The sequence below is a fragment of the Gymnoscopelus microlampas genome (assembly GCF_963454915.1).
Source record: "Gymnoscopelus microlampas genome assembly, chromosome: 23".
NCBI lineage: Eukaryota > Metazoa > Chordata > Actinopteri > Myctophiformes > Myctophidae > Gymnoscopelus > Gymnoscopelus microlampas.
In genome coordinates this window covers 5,585,276-5,604,110 of record NC_139960.1, presented here as the reverse complement: position 1 = coordinate 5,604,110, position 18,835 = coordinate 5,585,276, and the positions used below count along the sequence as shown (strand labels likewise).

At 43.7% G+C, this 18,835-nt stretch overlaps 1 protein-coding gene across 1 annotated transcript; it reads left to right on the top strand.

Moving 5' to 3' along the window:
• The first annotated feature begins 14,220 nt into the window (after positions 1 to 14,220).
• Positions 14,221 to 18,254, top strand: kcna1b (potassium voltage-gated channel, shaker-related subfamily, member 1b). Its single transcript, XM_084049805.1, has 2 exons — positions 14,221 to 14,647; positions 15,123 to 18,254. The coding sequence occupies exon 2, from the start codon at positions 15,350 to 15,352 to the stop codon at positions 16,841 to 16,843; it is 1,494 nt and encodes a 497-aa protein (XP_083905931.1). The 5' UTR covers positions 14,221 to 14,647; positions 15,123 to 15,349; the 3' UTR covers positions 16,844 to 18,254.
• Positions 18,255 to 18,835: the final 581 nt, after the last annotated feature.

Below are 18,835 nucleotides of genomic sequence, written 5' to 3'. Positions count from 1 at the left end.
CAGGTGGATTTAACATACCTTTGACCAATAGAATACATTTAATCATAGAACCTTTTAATCATTATTATTATTTTATTTTGTATTATTTATGAATGTAGAATTTATTTTTACTATTTATTGTGTAGACTGAAAACACTGGCTTACAGTGGAAGTATTGGCAAATAAAGAAATAGGAATTCAAGAAATAATGAAGACAAATACTGACAATGCCTATGAACATTGGCTTGCAGTTATTGCACATAGTCAACATGCAATAATACTATTAGGCTTGTCATTGAGAAAGGAAAATAAAGTTGTCTTTTTGAGGAGAAGTGGAACCTTATAAGTCACTTTAAGTTTAGCATGAGGGAGAGGCCGGGTCTACCCTCTTCAGGGAATTAATTGTTATGATATCTCTAAGCTACAGAAAACATCCAGTTGCCTATTAAACATACACAAGACACAGACGATAGACAACCGGTTACTTACAGCTGCCATTAATTAGTGCTTTTGTTTGCCTTTGTGGTCAAATCAGGGTCAAATGCATAGGATCAACGAGCCATCGTTAACCTGCTAATGTTACACAGCTGATTGGCAACATGCGTTAATCCACCATCACTCTGATCTCCAAGCAAGTGGGAGAACACTCTAAAATCGGGGATTTTACTTTGGCTGGTCAATTTAAGATGACAACAGCAACAAAGATTAGTAGTAGACCTGTATGTATGATGATCAGTTATTATTCCAGACAGTGGTCTATCCAAGACGTTTTAACACGTTTAAGAGCAGGTCCTCATGCCGTCTCTCTCTCTCTCTCTCTCTGTGTGTGTAGCGTAGACTAACAGCGAGGGGCTGTGCTGCTGCTTCTGCCACACAACGCTGTTTAACCGAGTTATACTTCTCCAGTACAACGGTGTCTAACCGGAGAGTTATACTTCTCCACCAACGGTGCCTAACCGAGAGAGTCCATGTAGATCACAGCTGACAAATATTATATATTATCGGAGCTAATCGGAGCTGCGTCCCATGGACGCACTAGAGTTGTCATGAATGCGTCCTTTCGCAATATGGTGCGTCAGCGACGCAGGACGCAGGCCTACGAGCATCTCTGCACATGTATTCATTGATACAGTCATGTTGTTTGCAATTCAACTTAAATTAAGTCTGCATCAAGTGAGGCTTGAACTGGCGACCTTGAGATTGTGAGGCATTCATTTAAGGGAGACGCCATTGGCCCAACAGACAAGTAACTGTGAAAAAGGAGATCACACAGATGATACAGTTTCACGCAAATAGCTGAAAAATCCTGGGTTTAAGTGTTTTTCAAACTGCTCAAAATTGTGGACAATCTAAGGGCGGAGCTTAATGGTCAAATCGATACGTGTGTTCCTCATGAGTCAAGGCACATGTGTAAGCAAGTTTCACGACTTTCGGCCAAACGAGGCATGACTTATGCCTGTTTAAAGTCTGCCTTTTCAAAAAATTGCTATAGCGCCCCCCTTTGGCCAATTGGAGTGAGATTGGTTTCAGTGATATTTGGAATAACCCTGTACATTTCTGCAAAGTTTCAAAGAAATGTGAGTCTGCATGTATGTTTTAGGCACAGATGAATAATTTTCATAAAACTCTAATAGTTAAAATCTATCTCCTCCTGGGATTTTTGAGCAATCTGCACGAAACGTTTAACACTTGAACTTTGGACCACTGCCTACAAAAAATTCCAACGGATTTTCCATAAGTGAAAAAATGCAGAAGTTAGGAGCCAATGACTGTTTTACATATAATTCAAAATGGTGGGCGATCTAAAGGTCAGAGGTCAAAAGTCAGACCACAAAAGTTGTCGGGCATGAAGAGACGCATGTGTGTATCGAAGTTTCATGGCTGTAGGTCAAACAGGGCATGAGTTGTACCTGTTCAAAGTTGCCATTTTCAATTGAGTGCTATAGCGCCACCTTTGGACGAAAGATTGTGAGAATTATTTCTTGATCGTTTTTCATGACCATCTACCATATGGCCGAGTTTCGTAAAAAGCGACTGCACGGTTCAGCCAGAACTGCGAAAAGTGGCAGAAAAAACAGAATACTGCCAATAACAAAACAGGTCCAGAGCTGAGCTCTGGCCCCGTAATAATGATAATAATATATCGGATTAATATAGTGCTTTTCTAAGTACCCAAAGACGCTTTACATGGGGGGAGGAGAAAACATTAAAAAAAGAAGAAAATACAGTATATTCGAAAAACACAATTAAAAAAAGCTATGTCTAAAGAGTAAAATCAATACAAAATCTATAGAATAAAGTAAAATAAAATAAAAACACTAGGAACAGTAAAACAGGGGGGTGTACAGTTAGCTGGGGAAAGGAATATTGAAGAGGAATAAAAACAGCATCTATTTGGCGCCATGGTTCTCAAAGTGGGGTCCGGGGACCCCCAGGGGTACTTGAGGGGGTTCCAGGGGGTCCCCAGCTAAATGATGGACAGGAACCAAATGGACCCTTATGGGTCTGTAACTCTGAGAGTGTACAAATGGAACCAAATGGACCCTTATGGGTCTGTAACTCTGAGAGTGTACAAATGGAACCAAATGGACCCTAACGGGTCCATTTGGTTCCATTTGTATACTCTCAGAGTTAAATTAACATTGATTTTACAATATGAATTGGGGTCCCAGAGATATAAATGCCATTAAATGGGGGTCCGTAGCCTAATGCATGTCAAACTGGGGGTCCTTGAAATTAAAATGGTTGAGAATCACTGCAAGAGCTGTAAAAAAAAACTTCTCTTATGGGGGGTCCCTGGCTTATCCTTTCAAATGGGGGTCCGTGGGGTAATAAGAGTCAATTTAGGGGTCCTTGACATGAAACAGTTTGAGAACCACTGGCCTATAGGGCCCACACGCCCCATAAAGAGCGTCAGAGAGACGTCTTTGATAGGACGTAGCAGAGCCAGTCGGCACGAAAGACCAAGAACAAGAACAAGACCAAATCCTTTCAGAAACCACCGGACAGAATAGTACGCGAGTAGATCGTTAAAGAATAGAACAACTTCCTGCCTTTGGAAGCCATGGGACAGGTGTAATTCAGGCCTATACTTCAGAACAAGGCAAGGTATAAAACACCACCAGACAAGTAGGTGACAACAAAGAGAAATGACTGGCTTGATTCGGGTGTCTACGGTCAAATGCCACCGTGATGGATGGATTACGATTAACTGAATGGCTCAAGCTATGCAGAGAGACTACCGACAAGCTGCCAAGATGGGACGAATTTACTACTGTACTTAAGTACAATTTTGAGGTATTGTTTTACTTTACTGGAGTATTTTCAATTGTCAGTATTTTTACTTCTACTCCACTACATCTCAGAGGCAAATATTGTACTTTTAATCCATTACAATTATTTGAAAACTTTATTTACTAGTTACTTTGCAGATATAAATTATTATATCATAAAACATATATTAACCACTTCAGCCCTATTTCATACATAGATTCTTTGAAAATAGCCGATCTACAAGCTCGCAACGCGTTGTGAGTACTCATCAGTACTCAGTCAGTGGTGTACTTATTCCACCACTGACAAGGTGATGTATTCTTTAAACCCATATACTTTGTTGTCTGTCAAAAGGCAACACATTGTCTATAAGCTAACAACGCGTGGCAACACGTGAGTTTGTAGATGGGCTATTTTTGCCAGATGTTCGCTTATTTCACCCTTATGTTCACCTGTTTTTTCCCTAACGTATCTATGTTCTCCTAAAGTTCTCAAAGCCAGGAATTTGACTCTTGAATGTGTGGATTCAGACACATGGACAGCAGGGGTCACAGTTCAACAGGTTCACATGCACGCTAATAACCCGATGTCAACCCCATTAACCACTTGTCACAACGCAGCGCTGTGGGCTTGTAGATTGACAATTTCAGCTTGTTCCCTTTTTTTAAGATTGAAAAAGCAGATTTTAACGTGCATCTATAATAATGACATGCCCGAAACAGGGGTGCCGAGTCTAACGTGTCACTTCCTCCTCCAGTCTGACCATGCAGGTGAATCCATGTAAATATCATGCGTAGCTTCCCAGCCATAGTTCAGGCAGATAAATACTGGAGCGGTACCATGCCGCGCACGGCCACCACTATGTGGGTTATGTGACCCCGTGACGTGTCAAGCGGCCGCTGACCAACTTTGGCGGCTTATTTAAAGCTCACCTCATTCCACTGTCGTCACATTGTTCTGTGCTTCTTTTGCGCTCACTGCCACTCCAGCTCCACCTGTGGAGTTTGTGTCCTTAGTGAGGGCGGAGAGGTCTTGACCACATGAACCCTATTAGCGTCCCTATTCTGGGCCATCATGTCACACTTGGTGAACACTCGGCGGACGTTGCACATCTACAAAGCTCAGCTCGTAGATTGGCTATTTCTGGCGAAGACATTTGGTGTAGAGTGGGGAAAAAAGGAGAGGGGGAAGTATGGACCCCTAGGGGATCTCAGTCAACGAAGTATATAGGGCAGGGGTCTTCAACGTTTTCAGCCTAAGGACCCCCTAGCTGAGACAGAGATGAAGCAGGGACCCCCTCTATATTGTGTACAATTGTGTTTCAGATTAAACTAATACCTAATACCTCTTTGCCAAAAATAGCAGATCTACAAGCTCACAACGCCTCGCAGCGCGGGTCCGGGACCCCCCTGATATAGGGTTTAAGCGCTTAAATGTTTGGCTTCTAGCAGATACACAAGCTCATCGCACGTCACTTTGTGCCACATACTATCTTTGAATATATATATATATATATATATATATATATATATATATATATATATAAATAATACTAAACTTGTTTCTGGGGGTGCCTGGAACTAAATATTTTCAGAGGGGGTCCGCTGCTGCCAGATGCATATCATTTTGGGGGTCCTTGGCATGATAATAGTTTGAGCACCACTGATATTATAGCAACATAGGTTTTTCAGGAAAAGACATTTGTAGAATCAGCCTCAGGTCTTAATGGGTTAATGCCAAGATAATATTTCTATTTGCATTATAAATAAAGTGTTTTCCCAATCTATGCATGAGTCGTCTGGTCTGACTGAACTGAAGGTTATGTGGGTAACAAGCAGGAAACCGGCCAGTCCTATGACCCACCTATAGTTATAGCGACCAGCTCATGTACTATGTGCGCCTGTAGGCTACTACAACCAGACCACAAATACGTATAGGCTATGCAGAAGGCCTGTTACTTACCTCCTTAATCCTCTTCATGCTGCCTCGCACATAAGGTTTTCACCAACGAACGCCAATGCTGCCTGTCTGCTCCCCAGGTCCAACCGAGCTCTTTCATTTCCCTCTCCACAGATCTTTTCCATGTCTCTGTGGGTCAGCCTCATGTTTTTCCCCCTGGTGGTGTCCACAGAAGGCCTATATAGTACAGCAAATGGACTGAAAGACTGGCCCGATTAGTGCACATTTCTTGTGCAAGCTGTCAGTAGATTTTTTATTTTGTACTATACTATAATCCAATGAAGGTCAGATAGGCTCTGTGCATAACTGTAGTTCCCTTTTCCAGAAGTCAACACATATTTCCTGTTTCCTGTGTGATTTGAACCAGACACACATGAAAGGTGTCATGTGGTTCCAGCTGAAATGCTTCTGAGCCAATCAAACACAGCTATGGGAAACTGACCAGGAACTTTCTGGGAAAGAGAACTACAGTTTATGCACAGAGTCTGTTGGGCTGAGGCTTTGTCCCAGTGGTGGAAAAAGTACTCGAATGTTGTACTTAAGTAAAAGTATCAATACTGCAATGTAGAGGTACTCTGTTAAAAGTAAAATCCGGAATAAACATTTTACTTGAGTAAAAGTACAAAAGTATTGGTATCAAAATGTACTTAAGTACCAAAAGTAAAAGTACTACATTTTTTTCAAATTAGCAGATCTACAGATCTACAAGCTCATCTACAAGCACAAATAGCCGAGCTTGTAGATCAGCTATTTTCAAATAGCCTAGGTATAAAATAGGGCTAAAGTGATTAATGTATGTTTTATAATATCACAATTTATATCTGAAAAGTAATCAAATTGTACACTCTCAGAGTTACACACCCGTGAGGGGCCATTTGGAAACCCCATTAAGGAACCATGAGGGTCCCTAGACCCCAATTTTAGTCCCACTGGTGTAGCAGAGTGTTTCCAGTGAGGGTACAAACAGACATGTCCGTTCGCGACGGAACGAACGGCCGGAAGTCCCATCCACTCCCATGTTAAAAAAAAAACGGAAACGAAACGCGTCCGTCTTTCCGTTTTTTTTTTAACATGGGAGTGGATGGGACTTCCGGCCGTTCGTTCCGTCGCGAACGGACATGTCTGTTTGTACCCTGAGCCAACATGCACAATGTCAGCACCCTGACTCTGTTTGACCAGAATGGAACAGAGCCTTCATTAGTGTCATTAGCAACACCTGTGAATGTCTTCACAATATGGCTGCTGTGCAGAGAGCCAATCACACAGTCCACCAATCATCACACAACACCTGGAGCCCATAATACACACACACACACACACACACACACACACACACACACACACACACACACACTTCACCAATCACACAACCCACTCAGTCACTATCAGAGTGAGACACAGCACAACACACGGCCAATCCATCTGCCTTTTAGAGCGCCACCAGGAGGCTGACTTTTGTAAAACATTTCTTTTGCTATTACTCCTTCAGATTCTGTCCAAAAAATCGGTATACAGTATCTCTATAGTCATGTGATCAAGACGGATGTGTCCGATATTTCATATTCCATCCTAATTGGCTAACATTGGCTTCCAAGGTTTGCAGGATAGGTCCGGTTTTTAACAAAATGCCTCAAATCATGAATGCAGCGTGTGATTTCCGTGACATTTTGCATGCACATTCCCATTAGGCAGAGGAAGAAATGCCACCCTTTTCGCATTGGCCTGTTATAGCGGCACCAGCAGGTCTAATTCAGCAAAACACATTTTTGGAACAAAATGCCTCAAATCATGAATGCAGTGTCCGATTGCCGTGAAAGGCCTAAGAGGAAATGGCACCCTTTTCACATTGGCCTATTATAGCGCCACCAGGAGGCCACAATAGCCTGCCTGACCTGACGGAGACCTGTGCTCCGAGGAGCCCTTTTTCTAGTTTTGCAATGCAGTTGAGCTGAGGGGCAGTCGCTCATGTTCACAAATAACATGCAGAGACCGTGAGTAATAACCTTAGTTCTCATTCAAACATTTCTTATTTGCATGACGCGATGGTGATGAATCCCCGCTGAGAAGTGTGTTAGCCGCCACTGCGGTGTGGAAACACGGCACGGGCGAGGGAAATACCTCTTCTCTGCGTGACGAAAGAAAGACTCTCTGGCCCATTCATGAACCCTTCTGTGCTCTAAATCCCCCTGTATGTCACCGGTGGGGCTTTTCTTTGCATGCAGTACTATGCCTCTTTTACACCGATAACAAATAACCATGTGCTGTGTGAAAAAAAAAAACACGCAATCTAGCCTTACACATTTGACCTTAACCCTTTAAGACCAGCAACGCATCAGTGTCATTTTAAAATTTCTTTGGCTATTCAAAAATAGCAGATCTACAAGCTCATAGCGCAACACTCGGTGCCGCCCTATGAGCTTGTAGATCTGCTATTTTTGAAAAAAAAATGTGAAAATGTGTGCACATTTTTATATATATATATACATTTTTAACTCAAATATTTGCCTCTGGGGGTTCCTGTAACAACATATTTTGAGATGGGGGGGACAAATACATATCATTTTGGGGGTCCTTGACATGAAAAAGGTTTGAGAACCACTGATATTATAGCAACATACGTTTAAAAAAAAAAACTGTTAGGATTCAGAAGACATTTGTAGAATCCCCAGAAGCAAAGATTTGAGTCGAAAATGTTCACTTTAAAATATTTTGAATAGCCAAAGACATCTAAAAATGACACACAGATGCGTTCCCGGTCTTAATGGGTTAAGGTCAAAGGAGAGGTTCATGCACCTGTGATTAACTCGTTCAGCCATGCATGTGCAGGCAATCTGCCTGCGTGGAGATTTCCTCTTGCCAGCCTGTGTGCGTCCTCCATCCGTACACTCTGGTGTGGTGACCTTTGACCTTTAGAGAGAGCTTAATCCGGTTTGACTCCAGTCAAGGCTAATGTCTGTAAGAATGTACATGGATCCAATATGCACCGCATGCATGCCATGTAGGGCCCTGCCTGTGCACGCACGCACGCACGCACGCACGCACGCACGCACGCACGCACGCACGCACGCACGCACGCACGCACGGACGCACGCAAACATTTGCTCGCTTTAACCACATGAGCCCTGGCGTCCCTATTCCGGGCATGCCATGATCGGCGAACATTAGGCAATCATTCGCCAAACACTAGCAGATCTACAAGCTCACAAGGTGTCGGTGATTGTGTACATTGGCTATTTTCGGCAGAGATTTGGCGTATACAGAGAAAAAGAGCCAAGCATTAAAGCCCCTGGGGACCCCGGTCAATGAAATACTAAATTATATTGGGTTTAAGTGGTTAGCGGTAATTAAGTGTTACAACTATTTATCTTCTGAGGACCAGGAAAATGTCCCTCACAAATGTGTAGTTTCGAATTCTACTATACTTGTGGGTACATTTGGTGTATAATAATAGAACTACACACACACACACACACACACACACACACACACACACACACACACACACACACACACACACACACACACACACACACACACACACACACACACACACACACACACCTTATTTTCTCTCCCCTGACTGGCATTTCAACCATGAAGCGATGTGACAAGCTGCACTGTTTTTTTTTTCCTCTGCTTTTTCCTCTCTCAATCCACAGAAGCTCTCAGTTGCCATGGAGAATAGTGCTGAACACGCTGTACCACACAGGACAACCTCCCCCTCTCTTTTTTCTCTGTAGTTTACCCTCCCTTTCCGTCTCTCTCTCTCTCTCTCGTTCACTCTCGCCAGCTGAAGTGTAACGGTCATTGACATAAAACAGGTACATACAAGCAACGTGCGGAAACGTTCGGGCAAGAGCTCAAGCGTTCACAAGGAATTGTCGACACTGGTGGTTCTTAAAGACGGGGTGCCGTGATTTTCAGTGATTCCCCCCCCCCCCCCTAAAACATAATCATCAGTTGTTATGGTTATACTAGGAGGAAGATTTTTTTCAAAAAAGTGTACAGAAAGTGTTAAAATTATGTTTGTATGTGGACACGCCTCCAGTTCATTAAGTATACCTGGTTCTCACCTTAGCACCTCCTCCACCACCTTAGCACCACCCACCTGTCCTAGTCCCTCCTCCTCCTCGTGCCCACACCTGCTGTGTTATGATAATGAAGGGGAGGGCATGTTTTTACTATGTCACTAAAGCGCTGTTTTTCTATTGGCACGTTTGACCCTCAAGGTTTCAGCCTCCAGGAAGAAACTCAAAGTAGTCATAGAAGACATAAAACACCATAACAACACCACCAGGGGGCTTAATAAAGTTCTAGCAACCTCATAGACACATGAAAAACAGAAAAAGTGCAAAACCATGGCACCACCTCTTTAACATCGAGTCCGGGGGACCACCCAGGGGGTCCTGTCTATGGACACGTGCAGTTCTGTAACTCTGAGCGGGTACGAATGGAATCAAATGGACCCTTACGGGTCCATTTGGTTCCATTCGTACGCGCTCAGAGTTACAGACATTTGCAGTGTATTGGGGTTCCAAAGATTCAAAATATTTCTATTCGTACACTCTCAGAGTTAAAGACATTTGCAGTGTATTGGAGTCCCAAAGTTACAAGTAGGTTACAGATCTGTAAGGGTTCATCCCGACCCTTGGTGGGCCCCCGAATCAGACTTTGAGAAACGGTGATCTATACACACTGGTGCGATGCCCGTTCGGAACGCATGCCCCTTCTGTTATGCCTTCTGTTTAAAAAAAACTGTTAGGATTTAGAAGACATTTTGTAGAATCGGCCTCAGGTCTTAATGGGTTAAGAAACAACCTGAAACCCCTTAACGGGATAGTGGGGACCCCACTCTAAAGGACCTCCAGGCCCTTAAGGGCCAGTGGCACTATAGTCTTATCCGACAGAGAGGCATTGCCAAAGCACCACCATTCATGAACAAGGCTTCAGCTAAGCTTTGTACCTATACTTATAAACTGTCATAAAACTGCACACAGTTGTGCACGACCGGAGCTGACCGTGGTGCTGAAACTCATGTCTGACATTCCCAGGCATATGAGACTTTTTTTGCGACCTGAAAGGGAGGCCTGCAGGTTTTTGCAGTGGTTCTCAACCTGTGGGCCGTGAGGATATTGCAAGTGGGCCCCCAAATAATTGACAAAACACTAAGATTGTAACGATAATACAACATTAATATTTATTTATTTTTTATCTTTAAATCTTTTTCTTTAAAGGGCAAGACCACTTTGTTAGAGGTTTGGGTTGTGTAGTCACCTTGCCATGATGTAACTCCAAAGGTGGACAAGAAATCGAACGTAAACAAAGTTTCAGACAATATAGAACATCGCAAAACCCAGTACAATTTTTTTGTTTTTATAAAATTGTCAACTTCCTGTTGATTTTACTATTTGAAGATCCGGATTCACGGATCCAGTCCAGGTTTGGTGATGTTCTCTATTGTCTGAATCAACTTTGTTTACGTTTGTTTATGTGCTAAAAGAGTGACTTTGAGAGCTGTTTCAGCGTACAATGTAAGTCAATGAGGAACATATTTAGAATTATCAATTTCTAATCAACGGAGCAATTCTTTTTGATTTCTTGTCCACCTTTGGGGTTACACCATGGCAAGGTATATAAACACAACCCAAACCTCACCTAAAGTGGTCTTGCCCTTTAAAACTTTTCAAAGTGAGTTTTAATTTGCGATACTGCTAAATAGGAACTTAAATACTATGTTAGTTCCATAGATCCAAGATGGAACACAATTGATTGATTGATCATAACATGCTCTGATGATCTCATGCTATGCTTGCGGCCCACCCATCTGACCACTTAACGCTTTTTAAGTGGTCAGATAGGTGGGCCACGGACACTTTTCAGATTTCCATTTGGCCCTGATCCAGAAAAGGTGGAGAACCACTGCTTCACTGTGTCACTACCTCTGTGGCTTAGCTCAAAAGAATGGACTGCCGTTAGACGTGAAGCCTGATTTATGATACAAATTAAGCATAATTAAGCATATAAATTAAGCATAATGAAACTGTCAGAAGGGACAAAAAAAACGGTATCCTATATGAGAACTTGTTTGATCTATTGTGTCAGTAGAGACCCGTGGATTTCATCACTCCTATGGGATTTATATAGCCGTTTAAGACCACAAAAATGCATATCTCGTCTCATTATCCATGAGTTAATCCATAAGTTCCTCACACACACATGTAGGCTATCTCTGCTTGCATTAATCCTATGATGAATATTTATATTTAATGTAGGTAAGTCTAACTCTAAAGTCATACCTTGGCTTGGATACTCATGTCAGGTAATAACTACAGTAAAGGAAATTGCCTCCAGCAAATTAATGTAATAATATACTCGCTCTAACTTGGAGAGTAATGAGAAATAATGATCTCTTTTATTTAAAAAAAAAAAGGTCTGTGACTCGATTGTTTTGTTTCTTCTTCTTCTTTTTTATACCCCTTATACATACAACAAACAACTCTATTGAATGTAATTTATGGATTGGCCTGTTTGGTGTCAGTGTGATAGGGACAGAGACACACCTTTGATGCGCAGTGCAGTCCTAGCCCTAAACATGATTACCCCAAATCTCCCGCAAACCAGAACATACAGGCAAGACTGATGTTTAGCCTACTATACAAAGCAGGCTACAGTATATGGACACTGATGTTATGCAACTAACTCAGCGGCCTATAACGGGTTGGTGTTCAACCTTTTTCATGCCAAGGACCCCTAAATTGATATACACTTGGCCGCGGACCCCGCATCGGAAAATGTTTTATACCAGGGACCCCCAGAAGCAAAGATTTGAGTTAAAAGAAAATCGCTTTAAAATATATATTCAAAGATTTGCACACAGTTTCAAGATTTTTCAAAAATAGCAGATCTACAAGCTCATGAGCTTGTATATCTGCAATTTTTGAATACATGTTAACTCATTTCACTGGGGACCCCCTGGTACCCCCCAAAGGACCACTAGTGGTCCCCGGACCACTGGTTGAGAACCTATAACATGCTTCAAATGTCTAAATCACTGGTTCTCAACTAAGGGTCCGGGGACCCCACAGTGGTCCTTGAGGTGGTTCCAGGGGGTCCCCATCTAAATGATGGATATAGTTGGGAACAAAATGGACCCTTGCGGGGACTGTAACTCAGAGAGTGTACAGATGGAACCAAGTGGACCCGCACGGGTCCATTTGGTTCCATTTGTACACTCTCAGGGTTAGATTAACAGAGGATTAATTTAACAAGTGTAGTGGGCGTCCCAGAGATAAAACACTGTGTCAAATTAGCCTGGAAACCAGACGAATCTGCCAGTGCAAAAGAATTATAAAGAAATTGCCCTTGGCAGATGATATTAGCAAGTGTCAAATGGGGGGGTCCAGCATGGCTCAAACTGGTGGTCCTTGAAATACATATATGTTTTAAAGGTTGAGATAAATAGACATAATTATCATATCTAATTGTGATGAATGTCCAGCTCATGGCACTCCCCAGCCCAGGCCTTGTCTAGCAGCAGAAGGTGTGTGTTGTGTTGCACACAGAGACAGACATTGCTCTGGCTGTTTTAGTGGCGAGCAGCAGTGACTAGCAGAGTGTGTTTTTACAGTCTGTCTGCATTGCGTCGAATCCCCCCTCCTCCTCCTCCTCCTCCTCTCTCTCCCACTCCCTTCACTCACTCCACACTTCGCCCCTCCCTCCGCCTAATCTATATGCAATGCTGCGGTATGTACGTACGTGTGTATGTATGTGCGCTTCTGCCTTATTACAGTAGAAAGAAAGACCCACCCCCGCGTACAGCTCTATAGTTTCACCGGGTGATTCCTATACGACCCCCCCTTGTTGCCAAGGCTCATATTGTTTTTGACGGAGAGAGAGAGAGACAGAGAGAGAGAGAGAGAGAGAGAGAGAAAGAGAGAGAGAGAGAGAGAGAGAGAGAGAGAGGGGTGGGGGGAGTGCGTGCAGCGTGCGCCACCGGTGGTGCGTGCGCCTTTGCTGGGACGTCCGTGGCTTGTTGACTGCACCAAAACAGGGGAGGGGGGTAGCCCTGGTCCAGAGCGTGAGTGAGTTCTCTCTAACGCTATGCCAGGCGCGCTGCTTTGCTCATAGACCGAACAATCCACTGCCGTGCGAGGTCTCCGTCTTTAGTAAAAAATAAACAACACCGTTTCGCTACTCGCCGAAACAAAGGCTGTTTTGTGTTGTTGAAAGGCTATTCTCCAGGGTGGGAAGCCTCTCAGCACCCCACCGTCACTGATTAATACACTTTTTGGGCAGAAAATAAAATGTGTCCGCCAGACGGAAATTATTGTATTTATTCCACTGCGCCCTCTACAGATTTGGCAAATATAAATTACCATCGACCAGATCTGTAGGGGGCGCAGTGGAGTAAATAAAATAATTTCCGTCTGGCGGACATACTTTATTTTCGGCCCAAAAAGTGTATTATACAGAGAAGTTCGGGTGCTGAGAGGCTTCCCACCCTGGAGAATAGACCTTCAACAACACAAAACAGTCTTTGTTTCGGTGAGCAGTGAAACGGTTTTGTTTATTTTTGACTAAAGACGGAGACCTCGCACGGCAGTGTAATTCTCGGTCTATGAGAATAGCAGCGCGGCTGGCAGAGCGTTAGACATAACTCGCTAACCCTCTGGACCAGTGCTAGGGAGGGGGGAAGCACTGTTTTTTTTTCTCCTTCTTTTTTTTTGCTGATGCCGCAGCAGCAGCTACAGCAGCAGCAGCACCGGGGAACGGCACGGCTCCCTCGCTACCCAACGTTAATGTATTCAGCCCTCTCTCTCTCTCTCCCCCCCTCCCTCTCGCTCTCTCTCTCTCTTCTCTCTCTCTCTCTCTCTCTCCCCCCCTCTCTCTCCCTCCCTCCCGCTCTCTCTCTCGCTCTCTCTCTCCCCCTCTCTCTCTCTCGCTCTCTCTCTCTTTCAGTCGCACCATCATAATTCTCCAACGCTCCGCTGGAGCGCAGCCGGTTCCAGGACCAAGTGGATCTGACTGGCGTTGGGTTCTTCTTTTTTTTGGCTTTTTTTTTTTACTAACAGGCTATACGCATCCTCATTCGGTCATTAGTTTATTTATATTATTTTTAATTTTATTTTTTATTCCAGTATGATTTTGAATTGCCTGTCAAGAGATTTGCTCAGCCGAGGTTCAAAGCTTTTTGATGCCTCCGGGTTGGCCAGATCGACGTTGGGAGCCTACACCAAGAGGATACCGTGGACGTCGGCGAAAACAACATAGTCTATTAATATTTCAGAGAAGCCATGTTACTGTACAGCACGCTGGTAAAGTGATCTTCGCATTAAAACAAAGCTGAGGGTGCAAAGTTGTGGTGGTGGTGGTGGTTGCTGCTAGAGGACAGCGGGACATTGCCTGTGTGACCTGTCTTCTGTCAAAATCAGCGCAGGTAAATGCTCCATTCATATCTTGTCATTTGCATTATGAAATTACGGTTTGCTATGACTTGGAAATCGTGCTGTATATCCATTGCTCAGTGGAAGATACTGTACATACTGTAGGCTATGTGAGGGGGGGGGGCGGGGGGGTGGGGGGGAACTGCGGGTACACAGGCTACTGTGCGCAAAGAGGGTGGGCAGTGGGACTGCAAACTTGAATACTGAGGTATGCGGTAAAAAAAAATACAGTGGTGGGTACAGTGTGGAGAGCTACTCAGTGCTATTTAAATGGCATTACAATTCCATACCGATTTTTTTTCCTTGTCCAATGCATGGCAACATTCCCCGCTGCCTTGCTCTTTAGTTCCACCAGCATCAAAAACAGATATAGAATGCTGTACTGGCAAATATATCTATCACTAGAAAGACATAGCTGTTGTTGTTTTTTTCTTTTTTCTCTCATTCCCCTCATCTGTTTCCAAATAGGTGATATTGGAAGCAGAGGCATAGTAACGCTGAGAGGGAGAAGTGATGGTCCACTTAAAGGGAAGCGCAATGGATCCGCACTGAGGGAGCGTGAGACAGCCCCTGCAGAAGCATTGGCATCGGGTAGAGAAGAGAAACCAGAGGAGCCCAGTAACGACTGGATGCCTATTCAACCGGACTAAACCCGCGACATTATCTCCTCCATTGCACCGCGCTCGCCTGCCAGGATGACAGTGGTAGCAGGAGATAACATGGACGAGACCTCCACACTGCCGGGGCACCCGCAGGACACCTACCCCCCGGACCACGACGACCACGAGTGCTGCGAGCGGGTCGTCATCAACATATCCGGACTCCGCTTCGAGACCCAGCTCAAGACGCTGGCCCAGTTCCCCGAGACCCTCCTTGGCAACCCGAAGAAGAGGATGCGCTACTTTGACCCGCTGAGAAACGAGTATTTCTTTGACCGGAATCGCCCGAGTTTTGACGCAATACTGTATTATTACCAGTCGGGTGGGAGGCTAAGGAGGCCGGTCAACGTGCCGTTGGATATGTTCTCGGAGGAAATTAAGTTTTACGAACTTGGGGCGGAGGCGATGGAGAAATTCCGCGAGGACGAGGGGTTCATAAGGGAAGAAGAGCGACCTTTACCGGAGAAAGAGTTCCAGCGTCAAATCTGGCTCCTTTTTGAGCACCCGGAGAGCTCCGGGCCTGCTAGAGGAATTGCTATAGTGTCAGTGATGGTTATCCTTATTTCCATAGTCATATTTTGTTTGGAGACATTACCCGAGCTAAAAGAGGATCCTGGAGGCAGGATGCGCATTGTGGGGAACACCACTATGTATTACAAAGCAAATATTCTCACAGACCCGTTCTTTGTGGTAGAAACGCTCTGTATTATCTGGTTTTCTTTTGAGTTGATAGTTCGTTTATTTGCCTGTCCCAGCAAGGCAGCGTTCTTTAAGAATATGATGAACTCAATTGATATTGTGGCCATCCTCCCTTATTTCATCACGCTCGGCACAGAGCTGGCTGACGACCCAGGCGCCACGGAGGGGAAGCCAGGGCCTGGAGGAGGAGAGCAGGCCACATCTCTGGCTATCCTCAGGGTTATTCGTCTAGTGAGGGTGTTCAGGATCTTCAAGCTATCAAGGCACTCCAAGGGTCTGCAGATATTGGGGCAAACTCTGAAGGCCAGCATGCGTGAGCTCGGCCTGCTGATTTTCTTTCTGTTCATCGGTGTGATTTTGTTCTCCAGTGCTGTCTACTTTGCAGAGGCAGAAGAGAAGGAGTCCTTCTTCACCAGCATCCCAGATGCGTTCTGGTGGGCTGTAGTGTCCATGACCACAGTGGGCTACGGCGACATGTACCCAGTGACCATAGGAGGAAAGATCGTGGGCTCCTTGTGTGCCATCGCCGGTGTGCTGACCATTGCGCTCCCGGTGCCCGTAATTGTGTCTAATTTCAACTATTTCTACCATCGCGAGACGGAGGGTGAGGAGCAGGCCCAGCTTCTTAATGTTAGCAACCAGAACCTGGCCTCGGAGACCAACTCCAGTCGCCGCAGTTCTTCTATTGTTAGCAAATCAGAATACATGGAGATAGACGAGGATATTAATAACAGCATTGATAATTTTAGGGAGGCAAATCTTAGAACTGCCAACTGCACTGCCCCTAGCCAGAACTGTGTCAACAAGGGGAAGCTTCTAACCGACGTGTGAAGTCCTGCACGAGGTGCCCTGGCAACAGTGTAAATATTGTAGAAATATATGAATGCTTGATTAACTTCGTTGATGCGTTTTTGCATTGCGTTATTATATCTGAACACGTGTGACTACTGTGCGAAGGCAAGTGTATCACAGGCAACATACTGGTGAAATCAGGCGTTCCAACCAGTTCTTTAGAAAAATCTAATTGGAATTAGCACGGAAGAGGAATTGACACATCGACAAAATCAAACTCGCGTGCAAAAAAATGGCCCTGCTCACTACTCTGAGAGATGGGTTTGCATGGATTACAATGAACTTGAGGTGTGCTCTTTTCTCTAAAAGTGCGCCACGCGAAGGGAGGTGAACAAGATATCTAAGCACTGCCTTTGCACACTCACAGGCCACTGCAGAGGGTTGATCGATGCTGTTCTTTCAAAGGCACCTTACCGAGAAACAAGATAGTAGAGAAGACGTATCTTTTCTTTCTGACGAGGTGGCTGAGGTGGTTCTCTTGTGGAGGACATCTGCAATGCCGCTAAAGCGGCGTTCCTGTATGATGCCATGCAACACATTTATGTAATGTCGGCTGTCGGGGGTGGAAACCTCATATGTCCAAAAGAAACGTTACTTTTCGGGAAATGGAACGGAAATCGTCAGAAATAGTGAAAATGCCTCACAAGCTGGGCCTGCTCCCCACTCTTTCCGTCTCGCGATGGTATCTCACGATGGCTCACAAGCTCACAATGGCTCACAGGCTCACATTGCGTCGCGATGCGACACATTGCGAGCTTGTAGATCGGCAATTTTCACTACTTGACCCTCTTGTATGACAAGTAGGGCATCACATGACGAAAAGAAAGAAGAGTTCAAATTTGGAAACACAAGGTTTCTGCCCGACAGAGACGATAAGCTCAGAGTAGACTCAGCATGTTGTGACTTATTTTTTTTTATATTGGCATGCGCAATGACATTACCTCATTTTTATTTGTTCCTTTTTTCTTTCTTTTTTTCTTCCTTTTTGCCCCCTAACCATTGTCTTCTCCTACTGGTACCCAAGCGTTGAGATTCACTTTATTTATTTATTTCGTTGTTTTCTGTCTCGTTTGGTTTTTCACCAGAAGTGCACTGGGTTATTTATTATTTAAGTTTATATTTTTCAATTATTTAAGAGCATTTTTAAGTGCTGAATGTTAAAACCTTAAGGGAACAGCAACACTTTTCTTTTTTTTTTTGAAGATCATGGCATGTCAAAATACAAAGCATTATGGCCTAATTAGCTACAGTACTATGTATCCTAGTATACTCAATGCATGACGTCAGTATTAAATTGCTTGCGGTTACGGAGAGACCTTGGGAACCGTGGACAATTCTCCTCATTATTGTCAAGCTGAGAGGAAAGGATACTATTGTATAAAACATTGGAAGGGGGACTAATCTGCTAAAATAAGAGGAGACATATGTGATGATTCCTGACAAGAGACATTTCATATTTACAATGTCCTCTTTTTTATTTGATTTGGCTTTGGAGTGTATTGACGTTCCCAGGAGAAAAAAAAAACACAAAAGGGTTCTGAACATCATTTTGTGAATCGTGACTCCATTTTAACATTTGATTACACGATGCTAATGCTTTAAAGCGAAGATTATGAGAAAACAATTGATATTGAACAGATTTCATAGAGTAACTAAAATTAGTTTTGAGTGCCTTGGACCCTGTCTCACAGAACAAAAGAAAGTGCCTCCCTGTACCATAGACAACTGAATAATGTGCAGTTCCTCTTAAACCTGCCATGAGATGCACTATTACTGTACCTGCACATTAAGAAGAGGGTTACTGTCTAAAACACACTATATATATATATAGTGTATATATATATATATATATATATATATATATATATATATATATATATATATATATATATATATATACATATACATATACATATATATATATATATATATATATATATATACTGTGCTGGAGAATATGGGCATGACACA

What these genes read in the sequence shown, in the direction of transcription:
- kcna1b (XM_084049805.1), top strand. Translation starts at nt 15,350, where the DNA reads ATGACAGTGGTAGCAGGAGATAACATGGACGAGACCTCCACACTGCCG.